Here is a 24,856-nt window from a genome sequence, read left to right as displayed (position 1 = left end):
TGAATTTTCAATCTAAAACATTCGACTAATTGTAAGCTGATAATATTTTTACTGTTTAACAATTATAATTGTTGTTACAACACACACTCTCTAATCTTAAAATGTTCATGTTGAAGGTTCTTGGCGTGAGATGGTGTTTGATTTAATCATATTTCTGAGTTTCATAAATAAATCGGGATTGAGCTTGTGTGGTGCATTTCATCATATAGTGTGACACTATATCATTTGGTGTGACAATCAGAATTGTGGCAATAAAAATACTTTTTTTTGTTATAAACCATAGAAAAGTCAATGGAACGAAAAATAAATAGTACCAGCAAGATTCACAAGCATTTTGTTAGATTTATAACAGGGTTTGTCAGAATTATTCTAAAATGTCTGGAAAGGCTGAGGAGAGATGTCTTACTCTGCATGATGATTTAGAAAAATAATACAAAATCTAATGGATCTGCACAAAATAATGTTAAATCTTAAGATAGTAATGATAAAGATTTATGGTGAAGTTAGATACTTAGGGAGAGTATATCCCAATTTCATTTTATATAGAATAACTTTTATGTCACACCATATGACAATTTTAGGCACAAATGCAACAAATTGGTAAATAAATCCAATTTCCAATACAAAATGTAAAAGACCACATATTTTTTTGGAAATTCAAGAGTCAGTACAACACAGCTCAATATTTTTTATGCCTAATATTTGAAGTTTAAAAAAAAAAAAATTTTCAGGCTTATATGTCAACCACCCACACGCAGTTACTTTTTTGGTTTATATAATCCTTAGGAGTGTAAATGTATAATTTCCTTTTCAATATTTTTTTTTGCTTTGTTTACAGCCGTTACCGTGGAAACCACTATATTTTTGATGTTCCAAAAGCACCTCCTACTGGCAGAGAATGAATGTTCATTTTCAATAATCCAGTATGCAGTTTTTGTTCAGACCAATGCAAAAGTCCAGCCACATAATCCCGTTTAAATTAATATAATAATTTATCATTCTTTTCTGACTCATCCCTTTTCTTAAAAATGGGCTCAAAGGCTCAATTGTGAGGTTTACCATTTTATAATTTATTTTATTTTTGTGAAAACCTGTATCTCAACTGTAAATCAATTGCTATTTCGTGGTCTACAACATGAAAAAAGCCATTATAACATGTACATGAAAAATGTAGAAACATTGGACACAACTATGAGGCAACATTGTGGAGCAGCAAGCATCACAACAACAAAAAAAAGGAACCTGAAGGTTGATCTAGGTAAATGTGTGCAAATGTATAGGGCCCCATTCCTATATTTTGCCTGGGGTTCCCAATTCACTAAATCTGCCCCTGCTTTACGGCATTGGTCCTGCGTTTTGTTCACACAGGGCCCGTTCCGGGACTGATCCCAGCAATGCTACTAGGTCCCCATCCCAGGATCAGTCCCGGGACATTTTTGCATTCACACAGAAGGCACTCTGGCAACTTTCCGGGATCAACGTGCTGTGTGACAGGGGCTATATACTTCATTCAACTGGAATACAGTGTTTGAACAGCCTTAAATATCCATACATTTTAATTATGACCTTATTTTTTACATTATGAATGGCTGATTTAGTATAAGCCAGTTGTAGTTTGAGGAGTTCAACAAGAAACACAGAGCTATCGGATTTTCTCATTCATTCAGAGACTGTCTAGAACAGGACCTGATGAGCTACAGCACAGACATCAAAGCTGGATGGTATTGACCTACAGTGAAAAGCCAATAAGAAGAATAATGATGCTTTTATGAGTTGTTTGCATACTCTCCAGCCTTCTGCATCTCTTCACAGATGAATGTGAGCTGACATAAGCTGTTTTTACACACCCCCTTGCCAGGGTTTGCAGCCACCACAAAGAGCTGACTGTACTGAACTTTACACGTGTACATGCTGTTCTTTGAGAAATTAAATACAAATAAAATAAATACATTAAAAATAAACAATAATAAAAAAGTCTCAATAAAAATACTTGTCTAATAATATTATAATAATTTTGTAATGCGTTTCATGACTTACTAGACATTACAATTCATTCAAGTTAAGAACGCTTACAGAAAAGTATACTACTTAGTGTTTTGCTGCCTCGCACCTATCTGTCAAAGCCATGCATTACCGTATGAAAGTGGTCTTCCCTGTGGAATACTGTCCGACCAGCAGGACCATAGGTTTGTTCTGGAAGTCCGCATCCTCCAGCGCCGGTGAGTGGAAGTCATGGAAAAGGTAGGTCTCCTCCAAAGGCAGAAGTTTTTTAGCATAAAGACTCTGAAGTCCTTCAGTCACCGTTTGAAACATGTCTCCCTCCTTGTTCCTTCCACCCTGTTCCTTATTTACCCAAGTGAACATGTTGCCGTTCCTCGCAGAGCTCTTTTATACGTGATGCAACCTTAGTTCCCTTTTTATACTTGAGGAATTTAAAACTGTCCCAGTGTTGTTGTTGTTTTTATTTGTTTGTTGTAGTATTGACACTACCGCGTCTCCTGGCCTCTGCGCGGACTGTCCAGCTGTCAGCAAGATTCACAAGCATTTTGTTAGATTTATAACAGGGTTTGTCAGAATTATTCTAAAATGTCTGGAAAGGCTGAGGAGAGATGTCTTACTCTGCATGATGATTTAGAAAAATAATACAAAATCTAATGGATCTGCACAAAATAATGTTAAATCTTAAGATAGTAATGATAAAGATTTATGGTGAAGTTAGTTACTTAGGGAGAGTATATCCCAATTTCATTTTATATAGAATAACTTTTATGTCACACCATATGACAATTTTAGGCACAAATGCAACAAATTGGTAAATAAATCCAATTTCCAATACAAAATCTAAAAGACCACATATTTTTTTGGAAATTCAAGAGTCAGTACAACACAGCTCAATATTTTTTATGCCTAATATTTGAAGTTTAAAAAAAAAAAAATTTTCAGGCTTATATGTCAACCACCCACACGCAGTTACTTTTTTGGTTTATATAATCCTTAGGTGTGTAAATGTATAATTTCCTTTTCAATATTTTTTTTTGCTTTGTTTACAGCCGTTACCGTGGAAACCACTATATTTTTGATGTTCCAAAAGCACCTCCTACTGGCAGAGAATGAATGTTCATTTTCAATAATCCAGTATGCAGTTTTTGTTCAGACCAATGCAAAAGTCCAGCCACATAATCCCGTTTAAATTAATATAATAATTTATCATTCTTTTCTGACTCATCCCTTTTCTTAAAAATGGGCTCAAAGGCTCAATTGTGAGGTTTACCATTTTATAATTTATTTTATTTTTGTGAAAACCTGTATCTCAACTGTAAATCAATTGCTATTTCGTGGTCTACAACATGAAAAAAGCCATTATAACATGTACATGAAAAATGTAGAAACATTGGACACAACTATGAGGCAACATTGTGGAGCAGCAAGCATCACAACAACAAAAAAAAGGAACCTGAAGGTTGATCTAGGTAAATGTGTGCAAATGTATAGGGCCCCATTCCTATATTTTGCCTGGGGTTCCCAATTCACTAAATCTGCCCCTGCTTTACGGCATTGGTCCTGCGTTTTGTTCACACAGGGCCCGTTCCGGGACTGATCCCAGCAATGCTACTAGGTCCCCATCCCAGGATCAGTCCCGGGACATTTTTGCATTCACACAGAAGGCACTCTGGCAACTTTCCGGGATCAACGTGCTGTGTGACAGGGGCTATATACTTCATTCAACTGGAATACAGTGTTTGAACAGCCTTAAATATCCATACATTTTAATTATGACCTTATTTTTTACATTATGAATGGCTGATTTAGTATAAGCCAGTTGTAGTTTGAGGAGTTCAACAAGAAACACAGAGCTATCGGATTTTCTCATTCATTCAGAGACTGTCTAGAACAGGACCTGATGAGCTACAGCACAGACATCAAAGCTGGATGGTATTGACCTACAGTGAAAAGCCAATAAGAAGAATAATGATGCTTTTATGAGTTGTTTGCATACTCTCCAGCCTTCTGCATCTCTTCACAGATGAATGTGAGCTGACATAAGCTGTTTTTACACACCCCCTTGCCAGGGTTTGCAGCCACCACAAAGAGCTGACTGTACTGAACTTTACACGTGTACATGCTGTTCTTTGAGAAATTAAATACAAATAAAATAAATACATTAAAAATAAACAATAATAAAAAAGTCTCAATAAAAATACTTGTCTAATAATATTATAATAATTTTGTAATGCGTTTCATGACTTACTAGACATTACAATTCATTCAAGTTAAGAACGCTTACAGAAAAGTATACTACTTAGTGTTTTGCTGCCTCGCACCTATCTGTCAAAGCCATGCATTACCGTATGAAAGTGGTCTTCCCTGTGGAATACTGTCCGACCAGCAGGACCATAGGTTTGTTCTGGAAGTCCGCATCCTCCAGCGCCGGTGAGTGGAAGTCATGGAAAAGGTAGGTCTCCTCCAAAGGCAGAAGTTTTTTAGCATAAAGACTCTGAAGTCCTTCAGTCACCGTTTGAAACATGTCTCCCTCCTTGTTCCTTCCACCCTGTTCCTTATTTACCCAAGTGAACATGTTGCCGTTCCTCGCAGAGCTCTTTTATACGTGATGCAACCTTAGTTCCCTTTTTATACTTGAGGAATTTAAAACTGTCCCAGTGTTGTTGTTGTTTTTATTTGTTTGTTGTAGTATTGACACTACCGCGTCTCCTGGCCTCTGCGCGGACTGTCCAGCTGTGTGTGTGTCGCCGTGACCTCACCTGTATCCTTTTATGTGACGCGCTCTTTCTCACGACGCTGGTTTGAATATTCATGAGCTGGAGTGACGCACTGGTTTCACACTGGAGAGCTCCCGCTGGCCGCTGCTGAGGGCGGGTGGTTAGGGAGCAGTGAAACTGTAGGCACTGGCACTGCTGACTGCTAGTTCTTTTCAGTGAAAAAGAGAAGGGTAGGAACAAAGTAGCTGACATGGCGAGAACCGAAATCCGCATTTTGAGAAATGAAATCCTTGAAATGAAATCATCCCGCAGTACATAAATATAAACCTAATTTAAATTGTTTGGCAAAGCGCCGCAGGATATTTTAAAGAACGTTTAAAGACGCATTTTAAACCAAATTTTGACAAGCAGATACATGTATTAACAGTATATACGTTTTGTATAGATCCTGCTTATGGTGTTTCACTGTGACCGAAATTCCCCGTTAGCTCATCCCGTCAGACAGTGGGCAGTCAGGCTTGTACATTTACGACACCTAGTGGTCAGCAATGAATTAACAGTATGTTATTGTTGTCCCTAATTGTTCAGCTAGGATGGGTCTAAATAATTACTTTTTAAACCTCTAAATGGTTTATTTCCAATTCAAAGGCTACCAGTTTCTTTAAAAAAATCTTAATATTTTAATTAGGTGTAAATTATTGTTTAGACCTCTCACATATAACCTCTTATTTTTGTTATTGGTGCCAGGTATTAATTATAGATATTAATCCTGAGGATTAATAAATTTAAATGATTATTATTATTAAGTGTAGCAGTATCTCAAGACAAAAAAGCTACTTTTTGTCCAATAGGAAATAGGTATTACTGTTATTGACCTGACATCATGCGAAAAAAAAAATCTATATTTTTGTATAATGGTATTAGTTTGTGAGAAAAAAAACAGTTCTAAATTGATACTTTTTCTAGCAAAACATTTGCTTAAGTGCACACTGAGGAATAAAAGCAGTCACATAGTCTAGTAAGGTAGGTTTCAGTTCCCCTCAGGTCCAAAAAAAAAAAGTACTTCAACTTGACATCCATAAAAACAGAATTCAGAATGTTTTCCAACAATTTTATATTGATATATTTATACATATATTACACATTCAAACAATACTTGTGCAAAAACCATCCCTACCATGAAAAATGATCTGGATTATTGTTATGTGTCTCTAGCAGCATGGCTGGAGGCATAAAGGCATTACTTTAGACTGTTTTAAAAAATAAAATACAAAACACAAAAGGACAATAGATTCTGATGCATAGCATCTATTAATTAGAACATTACAAAAAATAATGTGTCAAAGTGGTAAACGCAGAGAAGGTTAAGTCATGTAAGAATAGGTTTTACATGCATAAAAACTGAGGTTTTGCTTTTTTGACAATGGAACCCTTGCAGGGTCACTGTTTAGTGCCAATATAGTCCTTCATGAATGCTCTATAGTCAGGTCCTTTATAACGACTACACAGAAACACGTCCACCTCTGCCCGCACAAACAAGACTTTCTAATCACAAAATTCCACTCCACATCAACTGTCCATCAACAAACCACTACAACACAACAGATGTCAGTTCAATATTTGCATATTGTACAAAACCACCAAAAAAAAACACCAATACAAAGCTTGTCATGATTACCAAACATGAAGGACAACCAGTATGAGAGATGACCATTAGCCTCAAATGCATTCATACTCAAAGGCTAACATGATGATGAGTGTAAACAGCTTTCTTTTACTTTGGGCTGGATGTTAGTCAACCAACACATCATCGAGGCATTATTCACTTCAATTTCACCTCGTCCTGTAGATCCAGAGACATTCACATTCTCTTGGTTGATTAGAGTTGACGTATTACTCTTCACTGCATCTTAGATGTAGTGACATGGGAGATTTCATCTGCTCAAACCTCCTGCAAAAGGCCGAAACTATCTAGCCTAGCAAGGCACTGTTGTTTCCCGAAGAGCGCACCATCTCACGAGCACAAGCTGACGGCTCGGACTGTTATAAACCCAAACTTGTCCTGAGTTCTGCCTCTCTCAGCCCTGCTCTTCGAAGTCTTGACTGAGAGGGCTACATGACTTGATATTATCTGGACCCAGTGAAGCTGAATTCAAGGGTCCGGGAGGTCAGAGGTGTCTACAGTCACCTTGATGAAGATGGTGTCGTCTTTGATGTAGGTTCCGTTCTCCAGGACAGTCTGAGCCACAAAGAGTGGACAGCCCGAGGCGATGTTCATTTCAACATTGGGCCGGCGAAAGCTACTGCTATTGGGGTCTGGTTTGAAGGCATCACCTAAGTGTTTCCGTGCTGGCCCCTGGTCCATTAACATTAATGTTACTTTCTGTTTGAACGGCCATGGCAGCAAGGCATCATATTCCCCGCGCATGACCACGAAAAAGAGCGAGAGATGTGTGCCTTTACCCATTCCGTCCCCATTGAGATAGATGCGGGCACACATCTTGTAGCCGAAATAGCCCGTGTAGAAGGGCTGGCTGTAGAGCGAGAGGGCTTTGGAGGCCACGGCTTCTTGTTTCCGTCTTTTGTAGTCACGGATCTTCCAAATGAGTGTACCGTTGAAGCTGGCCGTCTCCAACACCTGCAGCTTCAGGTCCATTTCTGCCAGGCGGATGTCATGGACACTCATCGTATCATCGTGATGTGAGAGCTGCTGCTCTAAGGAGCCTGGTGACAGTATTGAAATGGGTTAAAAAGAAATGTTGTAAACACACATAAGTACTTGGTATAATGCATAATAATTCAGGTGTATATGAAATTTTCTCACCCAGGGTGTGAGAACCAGGACTGGAACCAACACGACCCGAATCGAGAGAAGCTACAACTGAACGCATGCTCTCCACGGACGCTCTCAGAGCCTCCACCTCCTCCCTCATAGCTCGCAGAGGACGAAGCTCCCGCAGCTCCATTTCAACCTCAAGCAGTTTCTCTGAGTGAGTGCTCATCAACATCTACATACATAAACACACACAAACATTTAGAGAACTTCTTGAAGTTTTAATCACAGATTGTAATATTTCACAGCTGAGTCTCTGTCTTTTTAAGATCTAAGTTTGGCCAAAAAAAAGGGGGGGGGGGGGTTTAAAATTTTGATTTAAATCAATTATTTTGAACATGAAAATACATTAATAATGTAACTACAATGTATAAATATAAAAAAAAATTGTATAGTGCATATCTTGCCACTCAAAAGTTTGGTGTCTGAAAGATTTTTAATATATATTTTTTTTAAGTTTCTTATACATTAAAAACAGTAATGTTGTGAATTTTTATTGTGGCTATAAAATAATCGTTTTCCATTTTAATATATATCAAAAAGTAATTTATTCCTGTGATGGTCAAGCTGAATTTCCAGCAGCCATTACTCCAGTCTTCAATGTCACAATCGTTCAGAAATCATTATGCTGATTTTAATAAGAAACATTGCTTATTATTATCAATGTTGAAAACAGTTGTGCTGCTTTATAATTTTGTGGAAACCGTGATACATTTTTTTAGCATTACTTGAAGGTTCAAAAGAACAATTTATTAGAAATAGAAATCTTTCTTAATATTCTAAATGTTTTTGCTGTCACTTTTAATCAATTTAATGTGTACTTGCTGGATAAAAGTATTAATTTCTTAAAGAAAAAAAGAAAAAATTACTTAATATATAAAAACCCCAATTTTTGACCAGTAGTGTTTATTTTTGTCATTTCTTCTTTGACTCACAGAAATTTGTTTTGCATTGAGGTTCTACATAGTCACTGTCATCAAACAACAAACAGAAAAACATGGAACAATATATAGTGGGGTCCAAAAGTCTAAGATCACTGTTGTTGTTTTTTATTTTTTATTAATTAATTAATTAATAATAAAAAAAAAACAATAATGGAAAAAAATGGCAATTTATGAAAATCACATCTACTGTATCAGCATAACAATTTGAGTAAAATGTTGAACTGAAACGTGGATATGAATTTCAGAATTTTTAGTATTTGGTATGTCCTCATTTTGCTGAACATTTAAAAAATGTTCCAAAGAGTATCTTCAATGGAAGCAAATAATCTAACAACCTTTTATACAAAGTTTAAAGGGACCTATCCCGTTATTTTGTATAAAACATGTTAAATGTCACACATTCACTAATTTATTTAATAGACAGATATTTTTAATGTTTCTTATTCACAGAATAATGTTTCTTTCTTTCAATTATTCAAAATCCAAAAGCTTTAATTTTTTCCAGGTTTAATTTTCAATGTGGTCTCAGACTTTGAGCCCACTGTAGAAGGCATGTCACAAAGCAAAGGCATTAAAACATAAAAGCATGTGTAAGACTGAAGTATTGCACAGTACAGCACAGCAGACTTGCGTCACTTTATGCAAAGTAGAAGTTATTTTTAGCTTCACCAAATGACTCAAAAGAAAATAAAACCACTGCTTGGTCACGGCTCTCACCTGCACGCTGACAACCTTCTGCTCCAGCTGCCTGATCTTTTCTCTCATCTCCTCATTCTGAGTCTCAACCTCTGCAAGACGACTGCTGAGGCTGGGCAGAACTTTATAACGCTCCATCAGCTCGCTCTTAACATCCTCTACCTACACACACACAGATTGATCAGTGTATGTGTTTAATCTGACTACATGTATGTACATATGAACAGGAAAAAGCATATTCATTTTCACACCGAAAACAACCCTTTCTAGTTTCTGACATGTTAAATATAAATGTCTATAAATGTCTACCTTGGCCTCTAGTGTGGTGTTTCTGACCACCATCATTCTCAGGTGCTCAGACGCAAAACTGGACTCATGTTCCCTCATCTCTTGATTCAGCCCCTTTAACATAATCAGATGCATATTAGTAAACAACTAAAAAAATATTTTTCATATATATTTCTACATTTACATTTATCTACTGTACATATTTTAATCAACATTGAAGCGCTACACTACTGTAATGTTAGTACATTTCAAATGTCCTTTAAATCAATATCTGCTCAGGAATATCACCTTAAAGGAGCATCCGTAGCGAATAAAGGAGCAGGCCACCTGGGCCTTTGGACAGTCATGCTGATGAATGGATAGCTATAGGAGACACATCCAACTCATAAATACATCACAATTCATCTGCCTTTTTCATTCATTTATAATTGAATTCATTGTTCATGCATTTAAAAGCAAATACACATAAGTTAGTAAATCAAAAGTAATGCTCAGTGCACTCCAAGCCTACCTCACTTCTTAGAATGGAAGAAAACGAGCACTGATTAGGGCATGCTATAGGAAATGCAGGACAGACTGTATCTTTGTGTTTCTGTAAAGAGAGACGACTGCTAGACTGAAATGCACTAAAACATACTGCATACTGACACTTTCACGGTTCGAGATGCTAACAGTTAAAAAAACTGTGTGGGGTAATAATGACAGGATCAACCAGGCGGAAAAACAGAAAGCGATCTTGAAGTGAAAACACATCGATCATTCTCTAAATGACAGTCAACATAACGGGAGATTCCCCTAAGTTCCTTGTACAAATGTGAAACTCAAAGGTCATGGGACATTAATGACAGAACACAAGGGGAATACTTCTCATAGAGGAACTGAGATGTCCACTAATTCCAATCCAGGAAAAAAAAAACTCAATGATAACTGAAAAAAAGATCTCATGAATTTCTAAGTACTTTCCATTAGATTTCAGGTCCTTTTCATGAGAACTGGGGGATTTTGGGTAATGCGTGTTACCTGTAACTCAGTGAGGGCCATCTTGTGATTGCAGAATTCACAGGTTATCTCTCTGTGTTTGCATTTGCGGCTCAAGTGCTCAGACATGTCTTTCCTTATCATCTTCTCCTTACACTTTCCCAAGGGGCACGGCACCTCGAAGTACGGACAAACTTCCAAATGGTCCTGTTCAAAAGAGAGAGACAAATCTGAATTTTATCTTTACCTAAAAATAACACACATGGCATATAATCTATGAATGAAACTACATTCGCCATTCTCACACTTATAAAATGATGTGCAAGTTAGTTTAAGTCTAGGCTCACATTTCTCGGCGCTCGAGGCAAGTTCTAGTCAGGAGGAATTTAACATATGATATGTAGACTATTGTGTCTAAGAATCATATGACTTACCATGACCTGCTGTAAACTCATTTGTTCTTTACATCCATTTTTCTCACTTCGGCAGTAGACCTTCAGAGCCATAATTTCCCTATTGCAGCAAACATCCCGGAATATCTAACATCATAAGAAAGAAAAAAAAAAAACATCTGTTACAGGGCCTGCATAACAGAGATGTGTTGTGTGCCTGTTATATGGCCCACATTACTTTCACTTGGAGCTGTATGAGTGAGATTTAATATGTAACGGAGTGGATGTGTCCTTGTAGGTTTTGGCTTCACTTTCTTACCTTATCTTCAAAAAGTGGTTCTACATCAGCTGGACAAACTGGGTTAGGCTTACTGAAAAAAAGTCAAATCCAACTATAAGCAAATTGTATCCATAATTCAAATGACCTACATTTTGAAATAAAAACAACGGGAATACCCCAAGATTTATTTGCAATGCTATTTAGATCAATACTTCTGAACCTTTTTGACTTCAAGGCCCCCTATCGTCTACAACAACATTCAAAGGCCCCATGACTTTTCCAGTTGTTTGTGATTTACTGAATAAGGATTAAGGATAAGAATTTTAAAAATAGTTTTTAACTCACAATTTCAAAGTTGATCATAACTAGAAAAATGTATATTCATTATAAACACGCACATGGTGTTTTAATAGTTTTATTAATTTACATGACTTTTCCAGGCCTAGAAATCACACTTTAAAAATTAGGCTACCTCGTCAATTCAGGTTTTTCAAGACGATATAAACCCTGGTTCTTCAAAGACAAGAAAAAGACAGAAAACATTTGTTATGGGGGTGAATTCAAATAAGAGGTACATTAATTTTTACCTGTTTTTCTTTCATTTTTTGCTTACTTTAATTTTTGTTTTGTCTTTAAAAATTTTAAGTCATCTTAAGGCCTCCGTGGAGGTTTGCTAGTTGAGAACCCCTGATTTCAATCATATTTAGCAAACTTGGCCCACTGTGCACCTGGCAATAACATGCATTTTCGGCAAACAGATCACTAGGCCTGTCACGATAACTTTTTGTTGTGCGATATATGACCATATCTGCAGATGAAACTTTGTTTGTAGAAGCATTTTTTTATTTGAACAAGCACCTCATGACTACACCACGTTATGTACGAGAAGCTGCAAAACACACAGGCGCAAGTGGAATGTACAAAACATGGTGACATTAATTTTTAAGTAAATATAATGGGCGACATATTGCGTCACCAAAAATTATTGAGGTCATGTACATATATTGCGCGATAAGTCGATATATTGATTATTGCGACAGGCCTACAGATCACAATCGAACATCTCTTAACCATATTAAAATCCAGGTGTAAATGCACCCAAATTTTCATTCAAATCAATGAAACAACATTTGGAGGTGGTGAGGAATGTTTTCTGGCCCTATTTGATGATGGTTTTTTTTTATTCTGCTCTCACAATGGGAAAATAACCTTTCAATTTTGTCACCTGATTTGTCATCGGACCTCTCATTAATTATTCCACTGAACTGCACGACTATTATTCCAAAATCACACGTTATCTCTCTGTCTCTGTCTAAAAGACTTCAAAATGTCTTTTTTCTCTTTAACCCCTACTAGCATCTGGCATAAATGGCATACTTTTCACATTGGTGGTTGTTTTGACAAAAAAAAAGGCATTTTCCATTTTTGCGCAGGTTAGTACTATCAAATCCCCACTGTTGGAGATGCATTGGAATGGAAGGTGTAAATGCAATCCAGCTCAAGAATATCCAGACACTATCTAGATAAGAAATAAGTTGGAACAGTATGTTGGAAGCTTTATGCTAATAAATATCTAAAATTGCTTGGCTTATTCCTTGGCGTGTGATACTGCAGCTTCTTTATTATTACAGCATTCGTATGAAGCTCACTAATGAACCGTGGCCCACCTGAGCAAGTCTGTGATGCAGCTCTCGCAGAAGCGATGTCCACACTCAGTTTGCCGAGGGTTACAGAGCACTAGCCTGCAAGACTCGCAGCAATACTTGGCCTCAGGTGTCGTGACAAAGCGGTCCCTGAAGCCGCCATGCACGGGCAAGAAACCCGGCTCATGCCTGGACCGCTGGGCCATGGAGGGCATGGCAAGAGATGGAGGACGCTGCTGCAGGGCAATCTGCTGTTCCACATTACGCCCTGCGGACATGACCTGAAGAAAAACAGACAGATTAGGATCTAAACTCTACACCCATAACATGAACATGAGAAAAAGTTATAGAAAACGCTGCTGCAGGGCAATCTGCTGTTCCACATTACGCCCTGCGGACATGACCTGAACAAAAACAGACAGATTAGGATCTTAACTGTAAACCCATAACATGTACACGAGAAAAATTGAAATGCTGAACATCTTAGTTACAGAAAAAGTTCACAATGACTTCCAGAAACACGACATACTGAAAGACGAAAGAGGATAGTCTACTGTCATCTTTGGCACATTAAATTCTTTCTTGTACAGACTGAAGCTGTCAATAATTCTGTATTGTCTGGGAAACATTACTGAAACTAAAATGGAATGGGCTGTTGTCTGACTGGATCCAGAACCCCTTGGCAAACACAAATTTGTGGTCGCTTCACTGCCATTGTTTCAAGAACACAAGTGCGTTTAGTAGCAATACTGTTCAAACCTTATTAAGTCAGAAGAGTTTGATGGATTTAAGGCATGACTACCTGAAGCCCTCAAAAGCATTTGGACACTTAAGACACTTAAAATGTCAACAACACATCAAACCAAGTGGCATCTGCAACAAATGACGCTTGACTTTCAGTTGTCTAACTTCACTCTTGTAATTACTTTTACTAGTCCCAAGGTGATTTTACTGGATGAATGAGTCAGTTCCTCTCAAGTTCACACAGGTGTCCTACTAGAGAAACCACCGGTATAGTTCATCACATTAGCTGTGGAAATGCTTGAAATTAGCTTTGCAGACAAATATAAATTGCCTATGTAAAAAAAAAATTATAATAATTATAAAATAATAATAGCAATAAATGCAAGTGCACAGCATATATAGGAACTCCTTCAAATATACCTTTACATTGCTGTGGAATATAAATTCTACCATTCAAAAGTTTGGGGTCAGTAAAATTTTTTAATGAAATCAATGCTTTTATTTAAGGACACATTAAATTGATCAAAAGTAACAGTTCAAAGAAATGCTGTTCTTTTAAAATTTCTGTTAAAAGAATCCTGAGAAAAAAAAAATCTATCACCGTTTCCAGAAAAATATTAAGCTGCACAACTGTTTTTAACATTGATAATAAGAAATGGCTGCTAAAGCATTCATCTTTGACAGAAATAAATAATAATTGTTTTATCATTAGTGATACACCAAAAATACAATTCTGGCCTATACTGTTAAGCTGATAATAAATGTCAAGTCAATAAACAGCCCACAAAAAAAATTCACAATTAAACATTTAAAAGTTAAAAGTAAATAGAAAAAATCTGTAATATCCCTACTCACCATGAATCATTGTTATACACTATAAATAATTATCCTTTTTTTTTTTTATAAAAAGTATATTTGTCTATCCACCTTTACAAAAACAGTATTTCTGATACAAAACCAAATTATTATAAAATGATGTCAGCATTTTAATTTCAAAATTGCTTATGAAAATCATGAGTAAGCCATGACTGTATCATCTTGACTGTGAGTAAGTGACGAGGGCGTCGTGAGACCCATTAACCTCTTAAATGCCGTCTGACATCACAACGGCTTGACTTCTGCCTCTCTGCCTGTTTCACATCTCAAGCCGATGTCAGACAGATAGAAGTTAGTCATCTCCTCTTACATTTTCATATTCGAATGCCTGCCACCGAGGCAACATTGTGCTTACATTGCCACATCAACAGCTCCTGACCGGCAGCTCTCAAGACTGGGAAATCCCTTCATAACAGACATAGCTCTCTAGCTCTAATAATATCTCCCCTATGAGCCAGCTACACACTAACCGCACATGCAGGAAGGTCCCGGCTCCATTGCTGAATGCTGTTAGAATTCCTTTAAGCAGAGGATACCACAGTTATTCAACAAGAGTGACTGGTACCCACCGCACATGCCTCTTCTCTGAAACTGAAATTATAGCTATTTATGGTGCATTTTTATGAAGGTAGGTAAACCTCGCAAAAAAATATTTTGAATTGGGAAGTTAGAGCTCAGTCATATATCACTTGAAATGGTTTGATCTAGCTTCCAGTGACAAACAACTGCTCTTAATGAAAAACATTATTACTGTTGTTTGCTAAGGCATATTCGAGGTTACGGATCTGAACAAACTACTAACACCAAGTAGCAAACGTCAGTATGCAACTCATTCCCGCACAGACTGTACTACGAACAAAAACGGTACCTCAAATTGTGAAGCTTGTTGAGAAGAAGTGTGCTACTACTTTTTAAACCAATCAGCTTGGTGATTTATGACTGGTGAATGACAAAATGGCTGAAAAATCCCATTAACTTGCATTGAAAAATAGACTCAAACGTTTACTTGCACCAGTAAGATTAATAACATTTTTATTTTCAATTACAATTATGGCTTCCAAAAATTATGAACAAAATGATAAAACACGTTACTTTTTGCTATTATGGTCCTGTTTTGTCAAATATACTGATTATATACTTTATATGCCAAAATTTTTTTTAAATATATTAAATAATTTTTTAGTATTTAAAATATATATATAAATATAAGTTTTTCATTTGCAATTTTATTCTCACTTTATTTTCATTTATTACTGTTGTATTATTTATTTAAATGTGTATATATATTTATTTGTACCTATTTTTGATTTGTTTTTCAATTATTTAACTGAAATATAATTCAAAAATCCACTTAAAAAAAAAAAAAGTTCATTAGATGCATGATGTTTCCAAAGTCACTGAATAATGATGTTAAATAATCATTATCTCAATATTAACCAAAATAATTGTGATTATAATTTTTTGCCATAATAGCAACATGCTAAAAACCATTAAAAACACTTTTTTGGACAGGCACTCTTATTTTCTTCAACTGATTAAAGGTTTGTTGCCCAGATAAATGGCTTTTGGGAGGAAGAGAACAGCCATGTTTGGACAGCCATGTTGGATGCTCACACACACACACGTGCACACATAGTCACACCCATCAAATTATTCCCACTCTCAGCAAGAAATGTTTAATCCCATATGACGTATATAACATGTTACAGCATTTAGTGAGAGTGTTCCACAAACACTCTCTATGGCTCAACATGCCTTTCGTCAAATTACGACGATAGTAACTAATGTCAGCTCTATCCTTACTGGACACTATGACTGGAAAAAATCCAGAGTGACAAAAAACAAAAGCAAATATTCCCATTTAGTTTAGTTGGAAAGTTTAGTGGATCTTGTCCCTGATTTTGTTTCTGTTTTACTTAAGGTACACAGGTATTTCCCTACCTTTATCTCTCGTCTCACGCTGCACTATGCTGAGGTCAAAAATAAAACCACCTACAAGTGTGGATAAAACTGTCCCTGAAATAATCCACAAACTCTGAGAAAGAAAAATATCCAACTACACAAACAAATAAAAGAAATATTCAACAGAGCACAAATAAAAATCCATGTACTGGTGGCTGACCAGAATGAGCAGTTCTCCAGGGATTTCCAGGAATATTTAAGGGGCTTTTCCATTTGCTGCCTCATTCCTCTCCGTCACTGCTGACAATACACATACACCCCCCCACACACACACACACGCACAAGCACATAAACACCCATTAAGAAAAAAAGGGAAGCTACTTGTAAACTATTGTTTATAACAGGAATTACGGGACCTTATCCAAATATAAAAGAAACTAAATAATGAATTAATTGTATGAACAAAAATTCATATACACTACCATTCAAAGGTTTGGAGTAAAAATCTTGGATAAGGTTTTTTGTTTTGTTTTGTTTCTGAATGTTTCTGAAAGAAATCTCATATGCTCGCCAAGGCTGCATTTATTTGATCAAAAATATAGTAAAATAGTTATATGGTAAAATATTTTTAGAATTTATAATAACAATTTTCTATGTTAATATATTATAAAATGTAATTTATTCCTGTGATAGCAAAGCTGAGTTTTCAGCAGCCATTACTCCAGACTTCAGTGTCATGTGATCCTTTAATAATCATTCTAATATGCTGATTTGGTACTCAAGAAACATTTATTATTATTTTGTGCTGCTTAACTTTTTTGTTGAACCAATGATATACTTTTTTAGAATTCTTTAGTGAATACAAATTTCAAAAGAACAACATTTATTTGAAACAGAAATCTTCTGCAACATTATAAATGTGTCTTTACTGTCACTTTTGATCAATTTAATGTGTCCTTGCAGAATTAAATGCAGTGTTTTGTTTTTTTTAATATTGACCCCAAACTTTTAAAAGGTAGTTTAAATGTGTCAAAATAGCACAGTTAAAGTTAACGACTTGGAAAAAACAACTTGAAATTGTGACCAATTCAAAGGGATACTAAAATCACCAAAAATCATTTACTCACCCTCATGTTCTAAACCTGTGCCTTTATTTCTTTTGTAGAAAACAAAAGAAGATGTTTAGCAGAATGTCTAAGACTCTCTGTTCCATTCAATGAATGAACCGTTTCACCATTTACTTTCATTTCATGGAGACATTCAGGTCATTCAGGTTTAGAACGACGGTAAGCAAATAAGGACAGGATTTTCATCTTTAGGTGAACTATTTTTTAATGGTATAATTTAGAGCGATGTGTCCCAAAAAGCAAGATGAACAACAAAAATGTGTCCCATATTATCAGTGCATTTATAGTTTATATAATTAAAACGTTAAAACATGCGACTTAAAACCAAGATTGAAAATAAATGAGACAAGACTAAGCAATGCTAGCGTTAAGCAAGCATCCATCCCATAAAGAGCATAATACCAGAGAGAGCTGCAGGTGAAAAGTGTAACAATACATTTCAGACTGTTAGTTTAGAGCTGAGTAGCATCAAGGTAATACAGATTCTTTGAATGTATTTGCACTGCAGGAGATCTCATAACAAAAATGAAAGAGAAGTAAGAAGGGGAATATCACCTCTTTCTGGCCTGACCTTTTACTAGAGGAAGACATGTGCGACTACTATAGGTCACTTACAGGAATAAAACACCATTTCAGATGTGAATACATGATGAAGGTGTGATGATGGGTAAAGTAATGGGGTTACTGCATGTGAAAATGCAAAGGAAGAAGTTGGGCTTATGTCATCTTCTCAGCCACCTTCTGCTTTCAGAAGAGCGTCTGCTCCAACTTCTGTTGAAATCAAGCCCCAAATGTGTTCCCTGTACTGTATCACAACACTTTACTGTGTTATTCTGAGAGTGAAACTGAACTAAGCTGGATTCAAACAGTCTCAGTCTCAGCAGCACGTGTTTCAAACTGCTTCTGTCCACTGGCTATTTTTTCATCAGTGTGTTTAAATAGAGACAGACTGACAATCTGTATTTACACTTTCCTACTTTATCAGTCCTCACTTTATTTAATATTGAATTTAATGATAATTTTAATATTATTCTTCTTGGTGTAATATTACCTATTTTACATAACAGTCTCCATATCCACAGCTTGTAGAAAAATGCAATAGTGTCAAACTCCCGAAATAATAGTTATTTTGTTTTTAGCATTAAACATAATTACACTTAATTACAATTCACAGATCTCAAACCAAGATCTAAACCCTTTCTATACAACAAAGCCTACATAAAGCATACATGTGGAATTTATAGAGCCTTAAATGTAAAAAGATCACAGTTGTGCTCATAATAAAAGCAAAAGTAGAAAGTAACGTTACACCACACACATGCATGCAAAGGTGAGAAGGTCGTCTATCAGCAATGGCAGCAAAATCATCTATCATGAATCTGTAAAGCAGCTGTTCAGGATTTAACCTGTGAACATGTTGATAGCCTTGCGTGTTTCACAACTTAAAGAATCAGCACCCAAAAGAGCTATATCTGCCCAGGAGACAGTAGAGCAGGTGAACATCTAAGATCAAAGCTGGACACACTTTAGTTACTGTAGGTGAACCCATAGACTTTAGGTTTGCCTAATCTTACCTTTCACTAACATGAGCTACACGTTAGTTTACATGTGGATCTGTGAAATAGCCATCCACTTACATGAATCAATTGGTCAACGATGTCGTCCGATGATCCAACCGTGTTTCTCTGAAGAATTTCACGAAAGGAGCCACGGATGGTCCACTCATATGACAGACACACCGAGACAACAACGTCCAAATTTACGCGGCTACGGCTCCGTCCTCGCTTCTCAAACAGGCTACAACGGCCGTAGGATCAAATCGGGTCATTTTGACATCGGAATGTTCCAAAAACGACTCGGTTGAGGTACACGAAAAGGTAGAGAAGCAACCACTGTGGCAGGGTGCTGTTGATATCAAGTCTAGAAACTGGAAAGCCCCCTGGTCTGACTTCCTCAGGAAATCCCCGTCATGAAAAAAAAATTGGTTGTAAAAGGACGCCATAGAGAAAGAATAGGCTGCGGTGAGGCGTGTGGCCGCTGGGTGGAGCCAGAGCTCAGCTCAATCCGGCTCTTTGCTTTCCCACGTGTTTCTAAAAGGTGGTGAACTTTGAGTTGCATGCATTACTGATCAAATCTATTGACATATCGAGTAAGTTGAAAGGAATCTAATTCAACTGATTGTGTTCCCGAACACCTGTACGACACTTGTGAATACATTTTGAAGGAACTACATTTTTTATTTTGTGTGGCAGGTCACTGTATGGATGAACCCACCAGCAACTCAGAAATGTGTGTTGCATTGTTGCAGGGTTATTATAGTTAACTAATCTAAAGCTAAAACTGAACCATACAAAAACATTTTCGTAAAATTAACTTGAATAATTGAATAAACTGCAGTAAATTAATAGCAAAAACATATTTTACTTCAGCTAGTTGCTAAGGTGCTGCTTTATATATATATATTTTTTATATATATATATATATATATATATATTTTTTTTTTACATTTTACCTTATTTGTATATTTGTATAGTTGTATTTTATATTTAATCTGTATATCTGTATTTATGTTCTACTGTTAGTGTTATCTGTATGCACCAAGGGTCTGAGAGTAACGCAATTTCAATTCTCTGTGTGTATGTGCTGTACATGTGGAAGAATTGACAATAAAGCAGACTTGACTTGACTTGACTAGTTTAGTTTAACTTGTAGTAAAATAACTAAAACTGAAATAATAAAATAATTATTAATTAAGATGCATAAGAATACATAATACATACAAGATACATAATAATAATAATACAACTATATTGGTATTTCAGTGATACTTAAATAACAGCATTGGTGTACTGTATTATTCACATTTGTATTACTATTAAAATCCTCAAATTATAGGCAAGTTTTTTTTTTATTTTTTATTATTATTACATCAATAGTTATTACAATATTTTATTACCAAGACATAATTTAAAGAATCGACATCATAAATATATATTTTTTCTTTGCATCGTGGCAAAATTTTTCTACACTACAGCAATGAAAACTGGGAATGAAAATATACTTAACTGTCATTACAGTACCACAATGTGAATAAATCTTAATGCATTTTTTTTTTCTTTTTTAATTTGGGGTAAAACACAATCCAGATTTTCTCTTTGTGAGATTCATCCATTTTTGCCAATTCCTTTATTATTGTGATCCACCAGTAGTCTTCCAAGCTTCACATCACAAATTAAAATGGTAACACTTTAGATTAGGGAACACTATTCACTAATAACTAGTTGCTTATTAGCATGTATATTAATAGCATATTGGCTGTTTATTAGTACTTACTAAGCACATGTTAATCCCTTATTCTGCATGACCATATTGTAAATCCCTTATCTCTACCCAATACCTAAACATAACTACTTCAACAACTACCTTACTTTCTATCAGTAAGCAGTAATTAAGAGTTTATTGAGGGATAACTCTTAATATAGTATATACTATGTGATATAAAGTTAATACAGTGAATGTGTTCCCTAAAGTGTTACCACTATAATTTATTGAAAATTAACTAAATATAACAAAATGTGATGTATGGGTTGATTAACACAGTGCATTTGACAGTATAAATCCCTTAAGTTTATTAAGACTAATGTGACTGATTACATATACAGGCCACAGTCTATGACCACATTAGCTCCCACCCACACAGGCAGACACACACACACAGAATTTCACCCCAACCATGTACATGTTATCTGCACACATAAATTTAAAAGGAGTTCACACATGTATGGTACCATTACAGTTATTAGAGGGGAAAAGTTGGTCGAAACAAGCGCGAGTGCATGTATTTTAAATAACTTATTCCATTTTCAAATTAAACATAAAAAACAAACAATATGAACCCATCTATCCTTTATCTCCAAACACCATAATAAAGTAGGATGTGCGGAAAAACATAAACTAGCATGGAATAGTAGTAGAAATTTAGATGTGCTGCCATATTTTCAAATTCTTAACCTGCACATGGTGATGCATATACGTTTAGACACCCCTAAGAGGGTGAAAAGCTTGACCTTGGCATGAAGAAGAAACTATTCATGCATGCAAAAATAAGATAAAAGAATAAAAAAAACACCTCCCATTCCATTACAACACTCTGCTGCGCCTGTTCTTAAAGTCAACAGCCTCGGCCAAGAAACCTTTTGAGATAAAATGCATTTCAAATACACCATGTACAAAGGTCCATGATTAAACACATATATATTATGTGTTTTTTTTCTTCAATCTGTGGTAAAATACAACCCAGAGTTGTTGTTGTTGTTTGTTAAATTCATACATTTTTGCCAAGTCCTTTATTACTGAGATCCACCAATAGTCTTCCAAGCTTCTCATCACAAATAAAAATGGTAGCACTTTAGATTAGGGAACAATATTCACTATTAACTAGGTGCTTATTAGCATGCATATTTTGCATGCTAATAATGCATACATATTGCCTAATTCTGCATGACTGCATTGTAAATCCCTTAACGCTACCCAATACCTAAACATAACTACTACAACAACTATCAATAAGCAGCAAGTAAGAGTTTATTGAGGGAAAACACTAGTATATAACATATAAAGACAATACAGTGAAAATGTGTTACCACTGCAATTTAATATTGAAAATTAATGGCCTAAATATAACAAAATGTGATGTACAGAGGTTGAATAACACTCAATGCATTTGACAGTATAAATCCCTTAAGTTTATTATGACTAATGTGACAAACTGATTACATATACGGGCCAGTCTATGACCAAATTAGCTCCCACCCACACACGCAGACACACAGAACTTCACCCCAACCGTGTACATGTTATCTGCACGCATAATAAGTTTAAAAAGGAGTTCACACATGTATGGTACCATTACAGTTATTAGAGGGAAAAAGTTGGTCGAAACAAGTGAGAGTGTATGTATTTTAAATAACTTATTCCATTTTCAAATTAAACAAAAAACAAACAATATGAACCCATCTAACATTTATCTCCAAACACCATAATAAATTAGGATGTGTGGAAAAACACATACAAGCATGGAATAGTAGTAGAAATGTAGATGTGCTGCCATATTTTGAAATTCTTACCTACACATGGCGATCCATATACGTTTAGACACCCCTAAGAGGGTGAAAAGCTTGACCTTGGCATGAAGAAGAAACTGTTCATGCATGCAAAACACAGTTCGAAATGAGATTTAAAAAATCCGAGCAAGAACAAAAAATACCTCCCATTCTGTTACAACACTCTGCTGTGCCTGTTCTTACAGTCAACAGCTTCAGCCAAGAAACCTTTTGAGATAAAATGCATTTCAAAAACACCATGTACAAGGGTCCATGATTAAACAGTATATATATTACGACCTAATACTAAACCAACTCACTTAAATATAAGAGCTGCAAACCATATATTTAAATTGGCATTAAAAAATTGGCATTATAATTACTTCAATTTCATCTACACTGGCATTTCATTTTATCTATACAGTGCAGTTCTTATAATTTTATGCAAATAAATAGCTTAACAATCCAACCAGAGATCAACTAACCCCCCCCAAAAAACTATTTTAAAATAACAAATCATATAACTAGATAATATGCTACAGTAACAAAAAAGTAACTGGAAAGGGATGCTGGACTAGGACCAAGTCAAAGTCCTATGAATATATCAAGAATGAGAGATGGTCAAGTGACATTAAACTCCTTCAGACAAAAGTTCTTTCAAGACGACAATTCACTGTCCAATGACGTTGGGATGGGTATGTGGGTATTTTATTCCCCCCATAACAGACCAATTACAGATTGGGGAGAATATAACTGTTGGAGCACCAGATTGGTAGAGACCAGACAGGAATTCTACTTCTGTTGGCAGTGACGATCCTAGTTCCGTAGAGTATCTTTGTGAAGTTTGCACTCCTATGCGGTTGCACCTGTGAGAGTCCTGGGTTCAATAGAGGGGTGGGAGTTGGAGGGACCGGGATGGGGGGAGGAATGTCCATTACGAAGAGACTTCACTTGAGGCAGTTGAAGCCTTAATGCCTCTTACGCACAGCTGCGATATTAACTGATCTGAGCTCGTCTGACCGCTGTTGGAGAACTCAGGAAACTGAAGGGTTCTGTGTTTCCATTGCCGTTGGTTCCTGAAAATGATAATTTGATGATTATTCTCAAATGACATTGATCAAACAAAACCAGATGCAGAAAAAAAAATACTTAAATTAGAATCAGAATTTCCAGTCTGACTGGAATCTAAACCACATTTTGGTGGAAAAGTCCATTAACTAAGAGGTACTGATGGGCAACTGACCTCTGTCTGGTTTTCTGAAGGCACCGGGGTGGTCCCCTCTTCGGATGACACCTCCATCTTCTCTTCATCTAAACCCTTGCGTCCCTCCACGCCATGCTCAGCTTCCCACTCCTGCAGTACCTCATCCAGGTTGAAACGACGCCGATAATTCACAAAGAAGTTTTTCACTTGAACCACAGATTTGTTGCCGATCACATCAGAAATGGCTTGGAAATCCCGCCCATACTTCCTTATAGCTGAGAGAGGAAACCGAAGATTGTCCAGAATTTCACTGCTTGAAACGTGCTATTTAAATAATCATTCATTATCCAGTAAGCCCCACAAACATTTGAGAAATGTGGCCAAAATTACCTTGAACTGCAAGCAGCTGCTCTTCTGTGGTCCAGCGGGTATTAAATTTCTGATTAGCCTGAGAAAAACAAAGCACATTTATACCCTTTTGTGAATAAAATGCATAAAAACGGTAAATACGGCCCTCTATGAAATGAGTGTGCTGGAAAGTAATTCTAAAGATGAGAATATTATTACCTCAGTTGGCCTAAACTCATCCAAGCCTGTGTCCAGCTTTTCTCTGAGGGCACTATTGTGCTGTTTGATGCTCTGAATCTGTAAAAAGAGGTTAGGGTTATTTGTATTATTTTGAAACTTTTCAGTTTTAGACTGTCACATACTTCTAAACTGTCTGTCAGATTTACATTTAGTTCTGCCGATAGTCTCAAATAAAGCACACCGAAAAGTAATAAAACGCTAACCTGTCGTTTTATGGCAATGAGCTCCATATCCAGCTGTCTCAGAACACTAACTGCAGCTGGGCCGCTGCTAGACATTGCTGCCACATCATCAGAGTTTAAATACATTCCTTTAGGAGGTTTCTTCTTTGCCCTGTGTAGGTTCCTTCCAGCAATTCCTTGTGGTTCCTTCTTAACATGCATTGACTTCTCTGCAAGATTGGCTGGCTGCAGAAAAACAGCGAAAACACAGAGCTATTTAAATCTGTGATTGATTTAAATTATGTTTATTGATGTAGATTCACATATGTATAGTCAATGAGCATTCCACATGAACAAAACAACAGATAAAAATATTTATA

General features: G+C 36.1%; 3 protein-coding genes across 6 annotated transcripts in view; all 3 read right to left on the bottom strand.

Moving 5' to 3' along the window:
- Window positions 1-4,777, bottom strand: part of LOC107694734 (EH domain-containing protein 4-like) — a 22,462-nt gene extending 17,685 nt beyond the window's left edge. Inside the window, exon 1 of one of the 3 annotated variants that reach the window (XM_016494425.1) lies at window positions 4,347-4,777. In XM_016494425.1, coding sequence (XP_016349911.1) covers window positions 4,347-4,576 — 230 coding nt within the window. In that variant the 5' untranslated portion in view covers window positions 4,577-4,777. Of the gene's footprint in view, window positions 1-2,134; window positions 2,510-4,346 lie in introns of those variants that run through there. The other 2 variants (XM_016494418.1, XM_016494432.1) reach the window with 2 other exon arrangements.
- Window positions 4,778-5,815: 1,038 nt separating this feature from the next.
- LOC107694716 (TNF receptor-associated factor 3-like) lies at window positions 5,816-19,532 on the bottom strand. 2 transcript variants are annotated; one of them, XM_016494408.1, is made up of 11 exons: window positions 19,059-19,532; window positions 12,797-13,053; window positions 11,169-11,220; window positions 10,892-10,996; window positions 10,500-10,664; window positions 9,991-10,071; window positions 9,768-9,842; window positions 9,501-9,593; window positions 9,213-9,353; window positions 7,543-7,726; window positions 5,816-7,442 (listed from the first exon to the last, which is right to left on the bottom strand). In XM_016494408.1, the coding sequence occupies exons 2-11, from the start codon at window positions 13,048-13,050 to the stop codon at window positions 6,871-6,873; spliced, it is 1,722 nt and encodes a 573-aa protein (XP_016349894.1). In that variant the 5' UTR covers window positions 13,051-13,053; window positions 19,059-19,532; the 3' UTR covers window positions 5,816-6,870. The 2 variants fall into 2 exon arrangements, with proteins under 2 accessions (XP_016349894.1, XP_016349896.1); XM_016494410.1 differs by lacking the exon at window positions 9,991-10,071.
- A 2,564-nt stretch (window positions 19,533-22,096) lies between these two features.
- Window positions 22,097-24,856, bottom strand: part of LOC107694704 (REST corepressor 1-like) — a 7,060-nt gene continuing 4,300 nt past the window's right edge. Inside the window, 5 exon segments of the mRNA XM_016494401.1 lie at window positions 22,097-23,599; window positions 23,767-24,002; window positions 24,118-24,175; window positions 24,295-24,372; window positions 24,519-24,722. Of these exon segments, the coding sequence (XP_016349887.1) occupies window positions 23,558-23,599; window positions 23,767-24,002; window positions 24,118-24,175; window positions 24,295-24,372; window positions 24,519-24,722 (618 nt within the window). The 3' untranslated portion in view covers window positions 22,097-23,557.

The sequence above is a fragment of the Sinocyclocheilus anshuiensis genome, unplaced genomic scaffold (genome assembly GCF_001515605.1).
Source record: "Sinocyclocheilus anshuiensis isolate Anshui unplaced genomic scaffold, SAMN03320099.WGS_v1.1 scaffold942, whole genome shotgun sequence".
Lineage (NCBI taxonomy): Eukaryota > Metazoa > Chordata > Actinopteri > Cypriniformes > Cyprinidae > Sinocyclocheilus > Sinocyclocheilus anshuiensis.
The sequence above is the reverse complement of the archived record's forward strand: the minus strand, read 5'-3'. Positions and strand labels throughout refer to the sequence as shown.

Bases quoted from the DNA above. Each gene is read 5' to 3' on its own strand.
- LOC107694716 (XM_016494408.1), bottom strand. From the start codon at position 13,050: ATGTCCGCAGGGCGTAATGTGGAACAGCAGATTGCCCTGCAGCAGCGT. The intron at 11,221-12,796 runs GTGGGCCACGGT...ACTTTTTTTCAG, and splicing joins TGCATCACAGACTTGCTCAG to TAAGCCTAACCCAGTTTGTC. The intron at 9,594-9,767 runs GTGATATTCCTG...ATTATGTTAAAG, and splicing joins GCTACGGATGCTCCTTTAAG to GGGCTGAATCAAGAGATGAG.